The 22640-nt window shown below is 38.5% G+C and overlaps 1 protein-coding gene across 1 annotated transcript in view; it reads right to left on the bottom strand.

Annotated features, from left to right (window-relative positions):
• myripa (myosin VIIA and Rab interacting protein a) overlaps positions 1-22377 on the bottom strand; it is a 28507-nt gene extending 6130 nt beyond the window's left edge. The window contains exons 1-9 of the mRNA XM_085377274.1: positions 22241-22377; positions 13510-13731; positions 10226-10362; positions 6309-6389; positions 4573-4670; positions 2211-2291; positions 1913-2059; positions 1215-1341; positions 154-689 (exon numbers count right to left, since the gene is read on the bottom strand). Coding sequence (XP_085233400.1) covers positions 154-689; positions 1215-1341; positions 1913-2059; positions 2211-2291; positions 4573-4670; positions 6309-6389; positions 10226-10362; positions 13510-13731; positions 22241-22350 — 1539 coding nt within the window. The 5' untranslated portion in view covers positions 22351-22377. The remainder of the gene's footprint in view (positions 1-153; positions 690-1214; positions 1342-1912; positions 2060-2210; positions 2292-4572; positions 4671-6308; positions 6390-10225; positions 10363-13509; positions 13732-22240) is intronic.
• Between the last annotated feature and the right edge of the window lie 263 nt (positions 22378-22640).

Here is a 22640-nt window from a genome sequence, read left to right as displayed (position 1 = left end):
ATCATCTCATTTCTTTATCGTCATAGCTCCATGCAAACAACTGCAGAAATTAGACAAGTTTCAGAGCAAAAGCTGGCAGCTTTGCATGTTTAAAGGTCCTTGAATGACTCAGCTGGATAGTCCAGTGTCCTTTCATCTGTATTTCTTTCTTACCGACACAGGAGAAGAAGCCACCGTTTCTTTTTTACTCTTTCTCCTCTTCCGTGACTTCCTCATTTTTGTCACCTTCGTCTCTCCCTGATTCCCTCCTGCTCCCTCCAGGTTAAAGTTCACATCGATGATGTTTGTCCTGTGGGATGACGAAGGTCTGATGATCTCTGCCGGCACCTTCCGCTTTAAGAGAGCCATGAGAGGTTTTTTAGGCTTCCAGTTCCCCTCAGAGTCTGAAAACAGACCATCTTGGCTGCCTCGCTCGCCCGTTAGTGGCGATGGGATGCTGTCGCCGGCGTCAGGCAGGTGAAAGTTAGAGTCCGTCATCTTCCTGTGGATCTCCTTGAGGACGGCACCCCAGGAGCTGTCAGGCTCTGGTCTGCTTTCGTTGTCTGAGCCCAGACCTTCGTAGGCTGACACCACTCCGGACTCCCTCTCCAAAGCGCTGTAGACCAGGCTCTTCCTTTTAGTGAGTAGGCTGGGACGAGACAGCTGGGCGCTCTGCAGGGCAATCCAGTTCCCATCAGGGCTCTTCAGCACTGCGGACACACCGACGCATAGACGCATTTACACAGACATGCACATACACACACAAGGACGCAGATATCACGCAGAGAAACAGGGAGCAGTGTGCCAAACGAGGCATATAACGATGCAACAAAAACACCCACACAAGTATTACCTACCACACCTTTAACTAGAACTGAGAGCGTGACATTACAGCTAGCAGTTCCCCAACAAGGCAGAGAAAATTTGGATATGAAGCCAGTTTGTATGAAAACTTTGAAAAGAGATAAAGTATGAAAAAAAGCATTAAATGCTGATGCAAATGTGGACCGTTTTCCTTAAAATTGGGAGACTGTAGCATTGTTTACCTGTCACTTAAATCATGTTGTTCCAGTTACAGGAGCACGCATGTTGTGTATATCATATGTAATGAACCTGTTCCAACTTTTTATGGTAATACATTCAATCATAAACAGTGTGAGGAGAAAAATATACATAAAATAATCCAATTTACAACTGTGAGTTTAACATACTTGTTGAGTTTTTGAGGCTCTTACCAGCGTTATCCAGCCGGTCTACACTCTTCCAAGCCGACCCAGCTCCTTCCTTCTGTAATGTCTGCGGGGAGTCTTCTATAAGGCCCGGAAGGTCATTGTCCAACAGTGAGAAAGCAGATTGTGACCTCTGGGGAAAAAGATAAAAGTCATTGCAAAATTAGAAAAAAATAATTTGGTGATATTTGAATTGATCTTTTATTTCTATAAACTGATGATAATATAAAGGTTCCTTGTTGAATAGTTCAACCAGCAGAGGTCAGCATGTGGAAACAGAAATGATCATGTCATCCTTTGTTTCAGTGAAAGAAGAACTGATGACTTACTGTTCAGCTGCTTCTGATGTGCGTGTGAAGAAGAACCTAAAGGTCCAGCAACATTTATCATATGAAGAACAACCTTTTTACTTGACCAACTCATTTTGGCCCATGGCCTTCATCAGGATCATCACAGAACAGACTCTAAGTACCAAATATTCTTTTTTTTAAAAACACAGCCTGGGTGGTACCAACAAAAGAGATTTTTAAATGTAACTTGTTCTTCATACTACATGTGCTCCTGGAGCTTTAACGTCTTCTAAGCAAACTGGTTTACTCATTAAGAATAAATACAAATACATTACTTGAGTTATTTCCCACCAATTATTCACAAAGGTAAAGTTATTGGATCACAAAACGTGTTTCTGATTTATTTATTTTTACCCAGAGGCTTGGTTGATGTTTCTGTGAGCTGGACGCTTGATCAGAGGGGGACTGATGTTGATGATGAAGGTCAGTGTTGCGTTCAAGGGCCAAGTCTTGATCATATTCTGCTCTCATCTCAGCCAAAGTCTTTCTCCTACTAATGATCTTACATAAACAGAGACTAGGATTAGTGCTGCAAACAGCTCAGTACTCTGCAGATGAAAAAATAAATAAAATTAAATAATTAACTCCTTTCTAATACTGGAAGGTTTGAAGAGGCCTTCACATGCTAAATTATTGTTCTTATGTTTTTTACTTTTTGCACAATGGTTTTGGCCAGTTCCTCAATGAGCTCTCCTCTGTGCTCCCGCAGATAGCGTGCTTCATTCTGCTTCTCCTGTTGTAAACACAAATAAAAAAGCTATTCATCGCCGCAAACAAACACTCTAAGCTGATTACTCCTCTGAATATACACTACATATACATGTTTGCTGTGCTACATCCAAAAGCTTTAGCATACTTTGAGAGATTAGTAAGAAGTAAATCTTTTCTAACATAACTGTGTTTTTAAAGATGCAGCATCAGAAATCTAAGTTAGAAAGGTCAAGTGATGAATTAAACCAAAATAATTCCCCCTATATGAAAAAGTATAACATTTTAAAGGCTAGCATGTTACTGGGGTTTCATGTGAATGAGCAAATCGTTTTCAGTTGAGTTAAAAAGGTATGCAGATATTAGATGAACTTTGTTTAAGAAAATACTTTCAACCTGCATTCTTTCAAAAGACCAACAGGGGGTGCTGACTATGGTTGAAACAAAGAAATTTAGGAAAAATGTCCTTTCAGCTATGACCTCTTTAACGACCCAACCTCATGGCTTTATGGTCGTACATACTGGGTTCAAGGCTTACTGAATACAATTTTTTAAATTATGATTCAAGTTAGAAAAGAAAAGAATGCGGTTTCATGGCAGTCCCTCCTTGTGATTGACAAGTTATAACCATACAAGGGTCACTCAGCCAAAACACATCAGCAAAAGCATTCAGATCGAGGATTCACATCATGACCTCCTCGGGTTATTTCATGGAGTGGCCACATTTTACATACAGCTATGAGCAAAGATAGCAATCGCCCTGCCATTGTCTTATACTGTAGTATTAAACCATCTGAGTTTTGGACTGAAGCATAATCCTGATGGTTTAACTTAATCTGACTGAAAGAAAATAAAAAAACTGAATAGTCAGATTAAAAAGAAACTTCATGTAAGGTCTCTAGAGGCTATTTATCAAAGTGCAGATTGAGGATAATCTCCAACATAATGTAGCATTTCCAGTAGAAGACTGTATGGGTCGATAGAGGTTCGAACAATAAGCAACTATTTGTATGAGAGGAAAAACATGAATAACCTGATTGGAAGTGTCAAATTCAGCCTTGGAAATGGCCTCGTCTATGGCCTCCTCTAAATACATATGAAAAACATGCACTTACCTGTTCTTAATTATCATTTTAAGTGTGAATTTTATCATTTTTTTTATTGTATTTTATTTTGAAAACCCAGAAACCGGATCTCACTCTAACGTTTAGAAGCTGCTAAGGCTTCCGCTCCTCACAGCGCGCGTTTGCACTGTGAGGGTAAGTCCTGTAATGAAAGGCTCTGGCATTTTTATGGTTTCTGGTGTGAATGTTGTTACATAAGTTGTACATGTCGATGTATATAGGTTCATATTGATGTTAGAAAGTTTCTGTGTAACTGAAACAAAGGCGGGTTGCTGTTAAATAGTGTTTCTGCCGTATTTATGCTCTTTGGCAGTTAGTCTTTGTCAGCCCCCTAGTGGTTGCTGCGCATAGCAGGAAATGTGTTTGGATTTACCGTTTTTCTGTGCTTTTTGTGATGTTGTTTTACATTGTAGGAGCTACAATTGCTGGTACCATCAGAAGACACCTGTTGAGTGTGTTTTATGTCTTCTGCAGGTACGTGAGCTTGTTAACAGCCATTTTGTCTGTAAAGCACAAGCAAGTGAAGATGTAATGCGCTATTGTTAATTTGACCACTAGAGGGAAATGTTTAGTTGGTGATACTTATGTTATCCTGTTATTCTGTTTTATACGATTGTGAAATGTATTTTATTAGTCATAAGATTTCTTTTGTATACAAGCTCAGTATGACAGAGTGTAAAATGAGAGAAGTTATTATTTTCCACCTTTTCTTTATTAAAAGGTTAATTGTAAGTCTGTTAAGACAGCGCGCGTTTGCACTGTGAGGGAGCTACAATTGCTGGTACCATCAGAAGACACCTGTTGAGTGTGTTTTATGTCTTCTGCAGGAATAAATCGTGAAAAGCCAATCTTTCTGAGCGTCTGTGATTTTTGAAGAGCTGGAAGTGTTACACAAAGATAGCAATCGCCCTGCCATTGTCTTATACTGTAGTATTAAACCATCTGAGTTTTGGACTGAAGCATAATCCTGATGGTTTAACTTAATCTGACTGAAAGAAAATAAAAAAACTGAATAGTCAGATTAAAAAGAAACTTCATGTAAGGTCTCTAGAGGCTATTTATCAAAGTGCAGATTGAGGATAATCTCCAACATAATGTAGCATTTCCAGTAGAAGACTGTATGGGTCGATAAAGGTTCGAACAATAAGCAACTATTTGTATGAGAGGAAAAACATGAATAACCTGATTGGAAGTGTCAAATTCAGCCTTGGAAATGGCCTCGTCTATGGCCTCCTCTGCCACCCGCCTGGCCACAGTGAGCGTCTCCGCCATGCTGTGCTCTAAATGCGAAAATAACAATCACGTGTTTTGTTGTTATTTGAAGGACTTTTGGATCAAACAATTGTTTACATTGTTTACTCTGCAAAATTTTATAAAGAAGGAGCAGTTTTCAGTTCAGTTCACTTTTAAAGACATGCATCTGTCTGCATTCAGTCCCAGTTTCTGCAGACTGAGACATGACCACCAGCCCAAAGCAGCTTTTCATTCATGTTTGCCGTCACTCATCCTGTTAGCGCAGTGAACTATGCGCGTGATGACAGATGAGAGCAAGGCAGGACACAGAAGAGAACAGACTGACATGGTTGTTTGAGATGCAATAGGAACCTGCGCCAAAAGATTACAGCTAAGATCATAAAACTACTCAATTCTTCTGCTATAAAGCATTACATGAAAGTCAGCATGGGAACAAATATGGATTCATGTGGAATCATGAGAGGATTATGTTTGACCTGGATATTGGGAAATATCTTTTTCTTGTTGAAATTCACTTTAACAGGAAATGGATGACCAATCAGGAGAAAAAGGCCAAATGTTCGAGTAGCCAAATCTGATGTATGGCAAATAAATGGTGAGCATTTCACTGACTGATTTGGGTAAAAGATGGAAAAGCTCTCACATTCGACTGCAAATACTCTCATATTGGTGAAGGTTTGCAAATATTTGCTGTCTGGGTCTGTCTGCACCAATGAGACCAACCCAGTTGCAATGGGTGTCTTTGCAATACAGGACTCAATCTGTTTGCCAACGAGTTGTATTCTTATAGTATATAAACACAAAGTTGCCAAGCGCCGTTTTTCCATTAAATTTCTGGATTTCTGGCCTGGCTGGAACTTCATTATTATCATGGAGCTAAATGAATAAAACATGTAGCACCATAACACCTCTGTTTAAGCTATTAAATTCACTCCATAAGAGATTAAATCAAGAAACATAAAATTAATAGGCCTAAAACTGATGCTCCAGGAAGGGCTAAAAAAATAAGCCAACATTGCAATACAATACATATTGGTTTCTTGCAGAGTAACACAAGATAATCATCTGAACTGTGTTAAGTTAACAAAATCCACCTTTGTGCATCTTAATACTCTTCGCAAGAAAGCAAATATTTCCCTGCAAACCCAAATTCAGCTTTATTATCTTCAATATAAAAGTTGATGTTATAATATTGTGGTGCAGATTGTTAAATTTGCACTTGCCCAACCTCAAAAATTGAGGAAAACAGAGCTACGCTGGGACTTAAAGGCGCACAGCTCCAAAGGGCTCACTGATGAGTTAACTGACCCCTGTACTTAAAGTTACTTTGGCACTTCAGTATTTTACAAATACCAGAAATACAACTAAAACCAATTACATTTAGAACTGTAAGCAAAACTTGAATGGCAGGTCTTTTTTTTTTACTTCATTGCTAACAAACAAAAACTGAAACTAATTAGTTTAACGTTTATCTTAGCTAGTTACTGGGAGAAAGCTGAACTGGGGAAAATCTGTAACTTTTGTACATTAAATAAAGCATTTATGCCACCACAAAGTGTCATACTTTTGATATGTGAAAGTCCAAGTGTATGCATGTGTAATTACAACAGCAGGTGTACAGTACAATCAAGCATCAGTGAAGTCATAATTAAATGTGTCTGCACCTTCAGTTTGTCTGTAAAACGTTGAGTCGCTCCCGCAGACGCTGTCCTCATTGCAGATGCTCTCCTCATAGGCGCTGCCCTCTGCAGACACACACATGTTTACATGAACGTGAAAAGACTTCCACGTGGGATTAACCTTTTTATCCTGGAACCTGATCACGGGAATAACCTTTAAATAAGATGAAGCATTAAAGAGATGAAGGAGCATCTTTTTGGTCACTGTCATTTTTTAAATTGCGTTATGGAAACTACATTTGTGCAATTATGAGAATTAATTTTGATATTTTATTATGACAAGAACAGTTTTCATTGCAAATACCTAAACCTCAGCTGTGCTGTCTCCAGTGAGATGTTCTTTCCTGTATGAGAGCTTAATTTTTGATTTATTAAGTGTAAGTTTTGATAAAAATGACACTCTACCATGTTTTTCGCTTGGTTTGATTACTTGTTTCCTCACTACATTTGCTGGTAATACATCTGTGGTGTAAACAGATATAACTACACAAACTTATCAACAGTATCTCTGACCGATATTTGAAATACATAATCTGATTTTAATGTCGGTAACTGCTCAGTAGAGAGCACTCAGTCACTCTCTACATAGTTTCCCCTTGCAGCTCTTAAGCTCTGAGCTCTTTTCACATCATTTAAATATTCATGCAACAATGCATCCATTTGTGGTTATATAAGTGCATTAGTTTCCTCATGCATGGCATTACCAGCCGATCTGTGCACAGCAGGGCCCGGTTCAAGGGTACAGCTGAGTACACGGGGTCACTTCAATTCATTTAAAAGGCCAAAGAGCACTTAAGTAATATGAACTGTTCAGATTTTTTAAATGAAGCAAGCACTTTACTCCACTGGTTAAAACTCCAGAGACAAGCTTGATGTGAAATATCCTGAAATAGAGACAACCTGAGGATTTTTTTTGTATTTTATTTGCAGGAAAAGGGATTTTGTTCTAGTGACGCCTCGTGTATGTCTGCAGACATCTGTGTCATAACAGATGCATGCGATTAGAAGTATGACCAGAACAGCAGCTGGAGGTCACTGTAACCCTGAAGGCGCCATGAATCTCTCGGGAAGGCGAGCTGACAGAGGCATGCATGAGAATATGAACTCTGCAGCAGAAAGTACTTCTCCCGTGTATCATGAATGGCAGAGTATATTCCATTGATTTGAATAACATTAACCTACATCTATTCTACCTTTAGATCTTACAGAAATCCAATAAATTCCTTTAACCACAACTTCCAATGAATTTATGAATTCCTTCAAAAGTAAAACTGAAACCATTAGAGAGAAAACATTTCTAACCACCTTACAGACTCATTATTATATACAGCTACTTTCAGTACTACTAATATTTACGTAACTTCAATATACACTTCCTCCAAACCATCAACGTGTCTTTTAGACCCTATTCCTGCAAAACTGCTCAGAGAAGTCCTACCATTATTAATTTTTCAATCGTATGATTAATCTACACATTATATATTAAACCATCATTTAAAAAGCCATCACTCGACCCGGCTGTCAACTGGCCTAATTATAGGCCAATCTCAAACCATCCTTTTATCATTTTCTTGAAAGAGTATTTGTTAAACAGATAACTGATCAAAGAGTTATTGTTAATTTCTCTTCCATGGTGTGTTTTGTCCTGTGTTCGTCTAATCACTTTCAACCGCTAGCGGAAGATTTAGCCCAGTTCTGCCAGGTTTCTTCCTGTTTAAAGGGAGTTTTTCCTTCCCACTGTTGCTAAGTGCTTGGCCATAGGTAGTCATCTGTTTGCTGGGGCTGATTTGGAGCTATGTAAATAAAAGTTAATTGAAATTGAATTAAAATGAAAATTAAATCAGTACTAAAGCTAACCTATTATTTTACAGTCTTAGATATCTTTAACGTGCTAGCAGGACTTAGAGCTAAATGCTAAAGCTAGCAGAATCCTAATAATCATCATTATGCCCACAATGTTTTTTGACTTGTTAGTATGCTTATATAAGTAATCTTTAACACTGAGGATGCCATTTGTTCTCCATGTTTACAGCAGCAAACTAAAAAACTGAACAATTAAAAAAAAAAGTGATGTCACACCAAAATTACAACAACAGTTGTAAAGATTTGTAGATGTATTTATTTTATAATCATAGTTATCATCAGGATTTGACTGTTCGTGGAAAAAACTAGTTTCAGAATTCTCAAATGATGAATCACAACAGTAATCACTAGTTTAGATGATAATAAAACGCCTGTATGTCTGTACTATACAAAGCCTTGAGTAAATCATATATATGAGTTCGCCTCACTTCCTCTGCTCCTCAGGGCCACTTTGTTCCTTTGCGTCTCTGTTCAGAGGAGAATGTCTCCAGGCTTTGTTGAATCAGTGGACTGTGTTGAAAGGTCTTGAGGGGAAATGTTTCATTGCTGCACAAATCTCACACAAGGTTCAGGATCACACAGCATTTAGTTCTCAAATGTCAGCTCCGCTAGTTCTGATGCTATTCATGTCATACGCATTATTCATATGCAAAGTAACATCATGAGTCACGCTGAGTCGATCGCATTTTGCAACTGGATGGAGAGTTTAGTTTTCGGTTCAATCAGATCATACTCTGAACCAGTGGTTCACAGATGCTCTGGTGCTTTGTCACTGACTAGACCTAGATGCCTGAGCATATGTCACTAGGAACACATTTATTCAAAGCTCTCTGTGTCTGAACCAAAACATTTTCAGTGTGACAGCTTCTCATTTAGCTGTGAAGACACAAAAAGCTTCTTCTACACTGACTTTGCTTTCATTAAAGAAAAGCTCAAAGCCTTTTTTTCTTACTGTCACTGAAGTAGAAACAGGTTAAAACTGAAAGATCTCGTGTAAAAACAAAACTTTTAGGAAAAGATATTGCAATGTTTGAAGTTCATAATGAACTTTTCAAAGAAAATCTTTCGAATCAAATTCCTCTGAGAACAAACTCCTCTAATCTAGAACCAGGTCCATCCCTAAAAAAGTAAAGGGCTAAAGAGCTGCCGTCTCAAAACAGCTGGACCCAACACTGATATTAGTCATCAGGGAGTGCGAGGTGCACTGTTCACAGATGATTTGCTGATGCAGTGCAAAGATTCTGTCTAGCATGACTTTCATCCCTCAGAAATTCAAGCCCACCACAAAGCTGTCGAATCAGTGAGATGTGCTGAAAGGTTTTTAGAGGAAATGTTTCATTGCTGCACAAATCTCACACAAGCTTCAGGATCACACATTACAAAGAAAAAACTGACAAGAACCATAACTGGCCCTGCGCTAACATCAATTAAAGAACATCTACTGTCGGCAATACACATTACACCTATTAATAACAATAATTAAAGACCAGAGATTATAAATATAAAAACGTTGATCACTGCAGCTTTAAATTACACAAATTCTGAGGCCAAAAACAGAGGAAAACAAATTAAAAAGTGATCCACTGATTCGAGTTAACTTAAACTGTGCTTGTAACTGCACCGTCATGTTCACATCTACGTCTGTAAACACTTTTGAACAGTGGATCATAAAACCTGCACACATACAGCAGCACTGAGTCCCTGCTGAGTGAAGATATGAAAGAAGCAAACAAACATTAATAGACTTGATGTGTAGCAACAGCCTGAGTGATTTGCCAGAGTAATGTGGGATGAAAGCCAAGAGCTTAATCCTCTTTCACCCTCTTCCCAAGTTCATGTTCTCCACTGCTTTGAGATATGAAACAGCAAAAATCAAGACAACTTTGAGCGAGCACACTAATTTCTCATCAGAGTAGATTCTCCCTACAGCAAGCTGTTATGAAACGAGCCAATCATATGTGAGGTTTTAGTGAAGTAAGAGCTGGGAACGGTTTCCTAACTGAGAATCTTAAGCATCTAACGCAGCAGAAGTAGTTTACCTGTTAGCTCTGAAAGCGCACTGTGTTCTGCCAGGTGCTTCCTGTAAAGAGTCTTCAGCACTTTGGCGCTGCCAAACCTCTTGAAGCGTTTCTTCACATTAGTGTAAAACCACTCCAGTGACTGTGTCTTCAACAACCTGAGAAAGAAACACACAAACATACAACAGATTAATATAGATTATGCTAATCACCCTACCAAATGTGAAGGAAATGTAGTTTTCTTCACATTTGTTATTATCCACAGATTTGTTATTATCCACGTTTTGGTCAAGCAACATTCAACCAGAATTTCAGTAACCAGGTCAAACACAAAAAAGCAAAACCATCAGTCAGTCCTGGTGCCAATCTACATCTGACTCACAGATGAACACAACCAGCTGCTGGCAGCTGTGCGGATTCATTTCCACTATGTCTCTCACATCAATAGCCAAAACTTCTCTGGAGTTACTTCATAAATCAGGAGGCTGAGAGAGACTCAGCAGGAGATGTTTAATCATTAGTAAAAGGTAGACAGGAGACACATAAGCGTCTCACTTTGATGTTTGCAAGACAGCATGAAATCACACGGGCCGGTTTACACTGAAGTTGGGTCGTCATGGGGGGTAATACAGTGACAACGCTGATTAAATAGCAGGATTGTCGCACTGATTTCATCTTACACTCTACCTAAAAAATAAGTGTTTTTAAAGCTGGAAGTGAGTTGGAAAAACACAGCAGCTGTTATCATTTGTGACGGGTAAGAAGTCACAGCCAACAAATCACAGTGACACTATCTGATCTGCAGCAAGAAGGCAGCATTACAGAAACACTTCACACAAACTTAGCAGAGTCTTGCTGACGTAAAGTTAAGAAACAATCTGTAGATATGAAATCACTGTTTGGTTAACTGTGAAAAGTCTGAACCACCAATAAATCTAAATGTGAAGACGGTTGGGAGCAGTCCGGTGGTGCAGTAATTAGCACCGTCACAGCAAAAAGGTCCTGGGTTCAAATCTAGCCGGGATCTTTCTGTGTGGAGTTTGAATGTTCTGCCCATGTCTGCGTGGGTTTACTCCGACTTCCTCCCACAGTCCAAAACAAAACCTGTTAATGTTACACATCTCGTAGATACACTGTGCTGTTTTCTTTGTTTTACCTACTGTATCATATTAACTGGAGAAAACCCACACAATCATGTAAGGTCATGCAAACCCCAGACAGAAGGGCGTTTATGTACCCAAACCCAGAACACTGCTGCTGTGAACAGTATTTCAGCAGTGTTTTACTTAAATAAGTCAATGTGAAGAATTTGAAGATTTCTGTAGACCTATCAGTTAGTGAGGTCACATGAATTAGACTAATGTGAAAGTAACATGTTACTCTGCAGAATCTGAGTAAGTGTGCAGAAAATGTATCTCAACTACAACATTTACAAATAGTGACTGACTCTATGAAAAGTGTCTGTTTATAGCCTTGCATACTATAACTAAAATTGTTGTATGTAACATATGAAACATGGCTGTAAACAGACCCAGTATATGATCCAATGTGTGCATGATATTGTTAGTCTAGCTCAGTTACGTGCTGCATTATCTTCAAGTACATTTAAGATTGAAATTCCTATCACTGCTGCTTTTAAATTAACTGTATAATGACACGTTTATGTTTAATGAGGTACCCTCCGATTTCTGAGTGGTTGTAAGTGTGTGTACACAGCGAGTGCTTTGACAGGAAGCAGATGCAAAACATAAAATGTCACACATCATTACTGCACTTCTACAGGCTTTGTAAGGTGCCTCCTGGTGCAGACTAAGCAGCCAGGTTTTAACTACCAGCTACTGGCCACGATGCCTCACTGGAAAGAAAGAAGTACATCTACAAAGCACTATTACATTTTTATTACACTGCAGTTTTTTCTTTATTTTAAGTCTATTTGGATGTTCTACCTTTAGGTTCTCTGACAAATACTAAAGTTAACGTAGCACCTAAATACATCGTTTAATGCATGACTGGATATCTGCAGTCCCCGTTGACCCCACGGCTGATGCTATATTGAATGATCTGGAGGCAGGTGGCAGGTAGGTAAGCTTATCACAGTGATTCCTGACACCAGCGCATGTCATGGCTCTCTATTCTCATATTATCTACTTAATTGATTTTGAATGTCTGGGTCAGACAGCAGCACAACCCTGATCCACTGCATACAGAGTGGCATTTAAACCAGCAACTGCTTTACACATTTAAAATTTACATCTACAGTGTCTTTGAAGTTTCTGGAGTATATTAAGGCTTTTAAAAAGGTGCCATTGTGAAGTATATAATGTAATCATTTAGCAGAAATCACAGGCTTTTAATTTGGACTCTGTGCAGCAGACGTGACCGGACATGGTCACTTCAGAGTTTGACTAGAGGCTGCAGAAATACATTCCCACTAAAACCCCATAAATCTGACAGTCTGTAACTTTCAAACACCAACAGTCTGAGGGTCAGACCTGCATGTTTAGAGGTGAGAATAGTGGCTCCATTTTTTTTCTTCTACATGCAATCACTTCTGATTAGGAGCCTGTCTAGAAATGTGTTCTCCACACATTTGAACGATTATCACGTCTCGACCTTTTTCATGATTGCTGCATTTTCAGCAGGCCTTACAAGACAGCATTCAATTTGTCATAGAAACTAGTTTTTTGCTTTGTACCCCTCAGCAATGAGAAAAACATATAACAAGCTCAGCCTCGTCCTTTTAAAAGAAAATGTCAACTCCTGAAATGTCAGCGTTTCATGAACAAAGGGAATTTTAATTATGACACACTTTCGATTTTAGCCATTAGGCTTTACAATCTGAGCAAACTGTAAAAAATATAAAATTACACAAAAATAAAGTGAAGTAGAGCGTGTGGATTTAAAGTTCACATGCTTAATGGAGCGTTTCAGGATTTCTGTAACATTAAACAAACAAGTTGAGTTCGAGAAAAGACCTCTAAAGGGAAAATTTGGGAAAATGTCTTTGAAAATCCATTTTATGTTGCTGCACATCTCCCTACCTCTGTCATCTTGCATTAGTGCAAATGTTGGGGCCAAAGGAGACTTTATCCTGCACTGTATCTTAGTGTCTATGTTATGTGTAATAAGTGCTAAATCCATCTCTCCAACAGTGGAGTAAGACCTTAATAACCTTTGACGTCACTCTCGGCCTCTCATCCTCACTTAGTCTCCTTGTATATCGCACACACACACACACACACACACACACACACACACACACAGATAAACACCACAGCACTTCCAGGCACCACCGCTGACCTTACCTGCTCTTCTGGCAGGCGGAGCAGAGCCAGGTCTTGTCCCGTTTGTTGTACACCCGGCAGGCCTTGCAGACATTGTAGTGGCAGTCGTGACACTGGCGTTTGGGGTTGAGCAGGAAGGTGAAAGGCGAGCAGCAGCGGATGCAGCAGCGCTGGTTGAAGCAACTCTGCCGTGACAGCAGGAGGCAGCGACTGCCCTCCTCGTCCAGCTCCTGCTTCAGCTCGCTGTGGGGAGGAGGGGGGAGAGAGATAGTGAAACTAGGAATGTGTGTGTGTGTGTGTGTGTGTGTGTGTGTGTGTGTGTGTGTGTGTGAGAGAGAGAGAGAGCGAGAGAGAGAGAGGGAGAGAGAGAGAGAGAGAGAGATGTATAAAATCTGTTTGAAAAAGATGCTTATGTGTCAGTGAGTAAGATAAGAAGTATAGTATTCCACAGGGATCATATGAAGTTCCTGCACATGGATAAAGCACCAGACCAGGGTTTACTGTGTCAAATAGGATGATTATGTGAATGAGGACACAGAGTGCACAGATGAACGCACACTGATCCTCTGCATCCCTTTAATGAAAATGGAGCAGAAATTAAAGTGGTTTCAAAAATTCGGTCAGGTTGTTTCATCATTTTGTAAACAGAAAATAAATAGATACGGTGAGAATTATGGAGCTGCTTCATATGTTTATCGAGCTGCTTGTTAACCAGAAAGCCTGTATTAAATAAATAACAGCCGTGGTGACTAAACCACAAATACATGGTTAAAACACACACAAAGAGCCCAGTGTCTTCAGTGCATCTTCACTAAGACAAATGAATTCAGTCGCTTGTCCTGATAATTAACTAATGTTAATAACTGAACAAGTATCTTCACTAGTTATGGTGTTAATGATGGCATGAATATATGAGAACTTGTTGAGGCTTGAAGAGAGAGATGTAAAATCAGGTAACATTGGACTGAAAGGGGTTCATTTGAGACCCCTGATGTCTTTTTTTAGGTTAATCTGGATGAAAGTGCAAAAGAAGTGAGAAGAGCTCAAACCATGGAGATTAATGCAATAATAATTTATGCTAATTAATGTAATGTAATTTTGTAATTGTGTGCCTCAATATGACTTTTTTTAACATGCCGTCTCGACTTTACACGTTTGATTGCATTTATAATCCTTTCGCAAACACAAAGCACTAACAGACTTACAGCAGCCTGCATTTACAACCTGCAAACAGCACTTACATTAAGTGCTTTGAGTGCATCAATATATAAGGACCAGTCCATTTACCATTTTACCATCTGTTTCAGTGCCATACAAAGACAGCAGTCTGCTTCTTTTGTTGTTGAGTTAAATTAATGTTGCTGTTTGACATCATTGGCACAGTGTTTCTGTTTCTGTGCGTTTGTGAGGAACAAATCTGTTCTGGTCAAACTGGTCAAAGTAATAGAATTAAAACTGTACGCAAATTCATTATTTGTTTTATTAAAATGAAACACATTAATCTAATTACTTATTTATTTATTTACTCATCTAAATTAATTGGACTTGGTATGCACATCTCTCTTCATTTGTGGTGTTACTAGATCACATTTATCTGAATTTACATTGTTATAAATTTGTTTTAGACTGGTTGCTTTCTGCCAGGGAGCTGAATAACTGCCAGCTATTTTTTTTTCTGTTACATTCAGTAAATGTGACAGCAAACAAACACGGGTAATTGTGTAACAATTTAGCATTCATTTCTTTTATCATTAGCTTTCCAGCAAAGAAATACAGACAGAAGCAGATGATTTGACAGGAGCTCCAACATGATGGAATATAAAATTAGTCAAACAAATGAAGGCAAAGCAGGAGAGGCAAATAGAAAGTGTAACTGTGTAGGTGGCACTAGAAAGAAATCCATTATTTTCACATCATGACAGCAGGAGCATCAGCCATAACTGAATCATTTATAAATTATTACAGCTCGAAACTGATGGAGTCTGACAAGATGAGGAGAGAGGCAGGAACTGCTTCTGCAGGTATGCAGGTTGGTTTCATTTCAGTTTCTGATGACATGAAATTCAAAATGCAAAGCATCAAAATAAATTCCTCATTCTGCACGTGACAATGTTTATTAAAGTACGTTTACAGAATGTGATTTATGGAAACTTAGGGGTTTCTTTAAAAGAAAAGATGATGATGTTATATGTGACAAAAGCTCAAAGCAAAAACTCAGACAACAAATGAATATTTTTAGTGTAGAAAAATGTGTCAGTTTCTCTGTTAATCAATAGTAACAAGTAAAAGGTCACATCAGCGATGACGAAAAAGATGAATTTTATTTTTTTTAAAAGAACAATTATGATAGCAAGCTTTGGTTCTGTTGGCTAATCACTTCAGCTCTGTAGAGTTATATGACTTAGAAGTCCTTTAAAAATTTTAACCACAAATATTTAAATGAAACTTGTAACTTTAAAACCATAAACACTTTACAGTCTCCCTCGGATGCCCCTCACTACAGCACCACATCCATTACTAAAGCTCAGTGGATGATATAAATACCTCCCAGACAGAACAGCATCAGCCAGACTCAGACAGAGACTGTGAGGTAATAACATCAAGAAAGTGAAGAAACATGTACAAACATACCTGAAACATAAAGCATCCCATGATACTCAACATAAAAAAAAGCTGTGGACCTTTTTTTTGACCTAATAAGACATGCACAGTAATGTTTCGCAGCACTCTGCAGCTTTATCCTCACACACCCTCAGCGAAAGAAGCTTTTGAGCTTCGGTCATTCAAAGAGAACAAACAAGAAGAGGCTCAGGCTGTGTCAGCTGCAGTTATCCTCACATAAAGTCTGCTTCTTGGTGATAAGCTAACTAATGTCTGCTGGCATTTGTCTGAATGGAGCTTAGTTTATTTTTCTTGTGTTTGAAGATTTGAATGGGGATCAGTTATCTTTTGTCATAAGAAGATAAAAAGATGGGTCATGTTGTTCTTTGTAAACAGTGTATCTTACCAAATGAATGTGCCTGCTGTGCTGCTTCTGAACAGCAGGGGACAGCTGTGTTTTAAGTTTTAGGATTTTTGTATCTGGTGAACGGAGGTTTTCACTATTCACAATTCCAGGACAGCTAATCTCTCATATATCATCAACTTCTAGGCTGATGCATGAAAACATCTGACAAATAGCAGCTTATTTACATGTTAGCATCTATGCGGCAACATTAAAACTCATTTATAGCTGATTTTCTCATCTACTGATCAGTCATTTCAGTTATGAGAACCATGTCTCAGAAAAGCTTTGCAAAATCACCTTTTTTGCAATGTGCATTTAACTTGTCTCTGATCATAGCTGGGATACAATTCAGTTCATTTAGGATGTTGACATGTACAAATGACTTACTGAAGTTCAAACTGATTATCAGAATGAGGAAGACAGGTGATTTAAGTGTCCTTGAATGTGGCCTGGTTGTTGGCTGGTCGGAGTATTTCAGAAATTCTCGAGGGTTTACAGAGAAAGGTTTGAAAAACAGTGAGCAGCAATTCTGTGGGTGAAAATCCCTCATTGATGCCAGAGGTCAGAGGAGAATGTCCAGTATGCTTTCAGCTGATAGTAATAGTAATAGTAACTCAAATAACCACTAATTACAACCAGGAATGCTTCTAATATTTTTTTCTGTGCTCGTATTTTCGTCCCTTTTCGATCCCTTTATGACCGCACACGATGTCACAAAACTCAAATCATGTCAAACTAGTTTCTTGAACAGTGAGTTTGCCTCCACAGTCACCAGATGTCAATCCAGTAGAGCACCTTTGGGATGCTCTGCTGGATTGAGAATGGGAGATTTGCATTATGGATGTGCAACCTACAAATCTGCAGCAACTGTGACGCTGTCATGTCAATATGGAACAAAATGTCTGAGGAATGTTTCTGCCTCTCTATGCCATGAAGAATTGAGGCAGTTCTGAGGGCACAAAGGAGTCTAACTAAGTATTAGCCCCAAGTAAGTGTGAAATCAGTAGATGCTGTATTTAGCTTCAGAAATCCCCAGCACACTGTTTTAAAAACAAATCTCATCTGGAGTATTTATTTGTGTTTTTTGTGTCTTTCTTGCTTTTCTATTATTATCTAATGAAGTAGTTATGCTTGAACATTCTTGAGAAAAACAGAAGAGTATTTTTATCACACATAGCATCATCTCAGATCAGTTACAAAATACATGTGTGACACTTCAGTTATCCAAATCAGTCCTGAACATCTTAACACAGAAGTTTCTCCTTTCATAAGAAAAACATGCAGCAGAGGTCACAAAGAAAGTCAACAGCATCCAGATGTGTTCTCCTGTTCTTCGCTCATCTCTATTCCTTTCCTAACTTCATCTCTGCCCTCTGATTGCTGTTTCAGATGCATGAACACTCCTGGGTTTCATCTCAGGGATGTCGGTGCAGAAATTGAAAAGCAAGATGCATGAAGTGAGAGCTCACGTAACAAGTTTGGGAGTGAGGAAGCAGAAAAGTGAACAATCGAAATGACATGACAGATTAAACTCATACGTGTGATGACTGAAAGCAGTACGTGACCTTTTGTATCAAGTACTTCTGCTAAAGAGGGGATTAGCTGTGGAGATCTTTGGCCACATTTATCAGCTGTTAAAAACTGCAGTATAGATTGACTTTATTATTGTTTTGACCTAAGAAATAACTTAACTTTTGGGCAAAAGCATGTCTGTCTTTAAAGAACTCAGACAATGTCAACAATGTGTAATCATGCCGGCTAAACAATTACAAGATTAGCTGGTGGTAAGCGCTTTGCTTAGCAACACTTGTTGAAGTTAAGGAATGTAAAAAGCTCACCAACTAATCACTTTTTTCGTCATGTCATGTGGGGATTTAACAGAAAAACCCCTTTCAGTTACACATATGATTCAAGCAGAGAAACTGTTGTCATTTCAGTGGCCTCAGATAGTGATGATGGGCCTTTTTAAACATTAATGCCGGTACAGTGAAGCAAATACACAGATTTTTGAATATGGACACAAAATTGGATCGATACTGTAGTTCTACAGTGTTTTCAGGCCACAGACGTATGTTCTATGTTCTGACTAGACTGTCACAGAGACTTCGATAGAGTTAGAGTTTGGGAGGTGGGAAAGTAAGTTAAGGTGAATGTACCGAAAATATATATGCAGCTGAGGTAGGGCTGCTCGATTATGGCAAAAATGATAATCACGATTATTTTCACTGAAATTGAGATCACGATTATTTGACGATATTTATTTCGTCCGCCAGAGCTTATATTATTTTTTTTTACATGCTGTAGTGCCATTTGTGGGAGCATTTCAAGTTGCTATACATCAATACAACTGTTATAGCCCATATTTTAAAAATGTGTATGCATTAAGTCCATAGTAACTACATTAATTGCAAAAAAGTGCAATAAACTACAAAAAAATTGAAAATCGTTTTTGTTTTTACATATATTTCTACTTGGAGAAATTTAAGAGGTTTATCCCTCAAAACTTTAAATACAAAAAAGTTGCAAAAAATAGTTTACAACAACAGGAAATTTTTTTTGAGTGTCTTCATAGTTTTATTTTTGGAGATACAGCAATTTTTATATACTGCAGGAAAAACAAAAAAACAATCCTATGATGCAAATTTGCAAAGAATGTGCATGTGCATCAAAATAAACTATTTCCAGCAGTGCAATTCGAGTTCTAAGGCCTACAAGTAAAAAACTACATTTTCCGCAAAAATGACGTCACTTGCGATAGTTCACGTTGACGTCTTTTTCAATGTGGGAAGTGTTAAGAACAGCTGATCGGATCGGCAAAGCGTGTTTCTGGAATATTATGTTTTTGTTCCTGCAAGCTCTTTTTATGCAATTTTTGCAAAGCTATATGTGGAAGGAAACCGTGACCGAGGACAAATGATGGCATAAGAAGTACATACAACTCCTCTGGTTTCATATGGAAAAAAATTTATTGTGCTAGCTTAGCGTTCAGGTTCTACAGGGATTTAAAAATAGTTACACAAAACGAGCATGCTGCTCTGACCGGCTTTAAAGGTTTAACAATAACAATGTATTGAATAATGACTTTAAAAAATAATATAAAATAGTGTGCAAATACTGATAACAGTGCAAATGTTTGCAATATAAGAAATAAATGAAAAATGTGAACTTTGCAGTGTTGCTCTGTGGTGCAGCTACGACACCATAGCAAAGTTTACACACTGTGTCTACTTGATCCACGTCTGACTCCGCGAAGCCATAATGTTTCCACACCACTTAAGTTTTTTTTTTTTACCTCTCTTTTCAACCAACAGCAGTCCACTCCTCTCCAAATAACTTCTGCTTAGCTTTCCGAGCTTCCCTCGGGTCCTCTTAATTGTTGTGACGCGTGTTCGAAATGCAGAGCAGTGCGCTTGATTTGCCACATGGAGCAGCGCGAGAGTAAAGCATGAGGGAGGGGCTAATAATCGCTCAGTCATTTTTAATGATCGTTGAAAGCCCAGATCGTAATCGTGATTAAAATTCGATTAATTGAGCAGCCCTAAGCTGAGGGTCATAAATTTTAGTCGTATAGTTTAGTTTTTCACTATTTCTATAACTCAGTTAAAGTATGGTACGTAACAACCACCTGCCCGTCTAATATACTAAAGTACACTTCTTTAAAGCATATTTTTCTTACAGTAATATTTTGGTGTCTCTGTTTCCTCAACCTCCAAAATGTAACCAGAAAATAATCTGAAACAACATAGATTAAAAGTTTAAAGAAAAGACCACGGGTTGAAAATCTGTTTGCTGGTCCTCAAAGACTGCGTCTGAAGAGATGCAGAGATATTTTATGGTGTTTCATAGATAATTCTGTGGACCCTGTTTCATCTTCAGTATGTGGTACTGAAAAATAAATCCATCTGCTTTTTTTTTATGTGAATGTAGCTAATGTAGCTAACTGATCTGGTAGGTGGCTTATAAAGTAAAACATTTCATATTAAATATGAAATACTTTCAAAACATATGCGTAGTCTGACCTACAGGCAGAAACCTCGTGTCCTCAGTGTGTGGACAGAGTGAGACTGGAGGGTAACAGCAACAACAATAAACAGTTCTTATGGGAAGTTATAATAGACCACACTGGGCTGATAAGCACACACTAGACATAGTCCTAAGAATATATACTTTAAAAAAATCTAGCTGTGAAGTTACATTATCAAACACTACACATAAACACTTAATTAATCAAGCCAGATGTCCAAATAAAAGGGCTTTTGCTGATAAAAATCTAAGGGAAATCCTGACAATTAGGTTCATCTTGTATGTGAGGTCCTTCTCATGGGTTTTCAGTCCACTGAAAGCATTTTGATAAACAGTGGAGTAATGCTGTAAGAGGTAAGTGTTTTTCTAAATAAAGCACCAGGACCAGCAAGGACTCTTTTTGTTAAACAGGCAAATCATTTTCCACTATTGTGTAACTCTCAGGCTGAGGCTACAGGCAATGAAATCCACCTATTTACCACGTTATTGTGCCTTTGTATCTATATGTGTTGAGGTTGGGGTGAAGGAGGAAGCTGGTCTGAGTGCAGCGGAAAAAGGCTTCACTTCCTGGCTACTGTGTTTAGGACACACTTCAGAGCAAAGAGGCGGGAAAGGAAATCTCCACCAAGGTCTAAAAATTCCTCGAATTAAATTGTGCTAAAGAAAAGCAGCCTGAGAAAATTGGTGTGAAAGACCTTAAAGGTATACTGGTTATGCAGTGCCTTACTTACTTATATGTTCTTCATTTTGTTTCCATAGCCATACTTTATATTTTCATCACCATGGTAGAAATAGTTTATAATCTGAAACATAACATATCTGTCAAACACAGTGGAGGCAATGGTATGACATTGGAACTGTTGGAACTGGGTCATTAGTGTTTATTGAGGATGTGACTGTGGATACAAGAAGCAATATGAATTCTGAAGTGTACAGGGCTGATCTCTCTACACAGATTCAGCCAAATGCTGCAACTGCAAAAGCAAAGAAATGAGATATAGTTCCCATTCCCAGTGGCCAAGTGAGTCACCTGATCTCAATCGAACAGAGGAGGCTTTTCAACTAATAAATAAAATACAAAACTGGATGCAGAGAAACCCACAAACAAACGGCATCTAAAGGTAGCCGCAGTAAAGGCCCAGCAGAGCATCTCAAGGAAGGAAACAACATTTTGTGATGTTCATGAGTTCTAGGCATCAAGCAGTCATTCATTTCAAAGGATTTAAAATAAACTTCATGTTTAAATTTGGTTGGTTTGTCTAGTTAATGTTGGGACTTTGAAAATGGCAAAGTATTAAAATGACTGTAATTCTTGTAATTTTTGGAGGACTGCGTCTCCGTGGTCTCTGCACAATTTTAATTTCCACAATCCCTCTTTCTGTCTACCCCAAGATCTACTCAAATTGAAACCAAAAATAAAAGAATATCTCCAATAATAAATCCTAGGTTTATGTTTCTTGCAACACTAAGAAGAGAAAAAGTGTACTTTTATAAACCGCTGTGATAAGCTGATTATTCAGCAGTTTCACATTTACTAGCAGACTCAAAGAAATAAGATTTCATCAGAGGTAAGGAAGTTCAAAACTTTCAAACACTCATATGAGCAGTGAGAGTAACCAAGCTGCAATAGAAAAACAGCAGGATGGGGGGAAAAGTCAGTACAGTTCACTTCCTAAACATAAAACACCTGGAGCTCCACTGCATTTACAGGTCAGAACTCACCTGAGTCTCTCCTCCTCTGTCTTGCGCAGCTTCATGTCCCTCTGCACCACCTGCAGCACGTGCTCCGCCTCATTGTCCGTCAGTCCTGTCAGATCAAGCTTTCGACCCATGGCTGACACCCCACCAGCTGTCTCAAACTCACCGACTGAATAATCAGCTTGTTGTTTTCATCTGGAAAAGAGAAAAATAGTCAGGCCAATGACACAAAATACAAACAAAAACACCTGACAGTGACAAAGTTCCCAGAATACCTGAGTTTACAGCTGGATGGTTTAGTGCAAACTGGGGGAGGAAAAATAAATATATTCACTAAAGAAGGAGTACTTCACTACTTTATAGTACTTTACAGTTATAGTTACGAGTTCTAAGTATGTGATTTTACTCTTAAAAACATGGTATG

This window comes from Diplotaxodon limnothrissa, linkage group LG18 (assembly GCF_057381915.1).
Source record: "Diplotaxodon limnothrissa isolate DT_005_m linkage group LG18, D_limnothrissa_male_GT1.1, whole genome shotgun sequence".
In the NCBI taxonomy this organism is placed as follows: domain Eukaryota; kingdom Metazoa; phylum Chordata; class Actinopteri; order Cichliformes; family Cichlidae; genus Diplotaxodon; species Diplotaxodon limnothrissa.
Note: the sequence above shows the minus strand (reverse complement) of the source record. Positions and strands in the feature narration are given on the sequence as shown.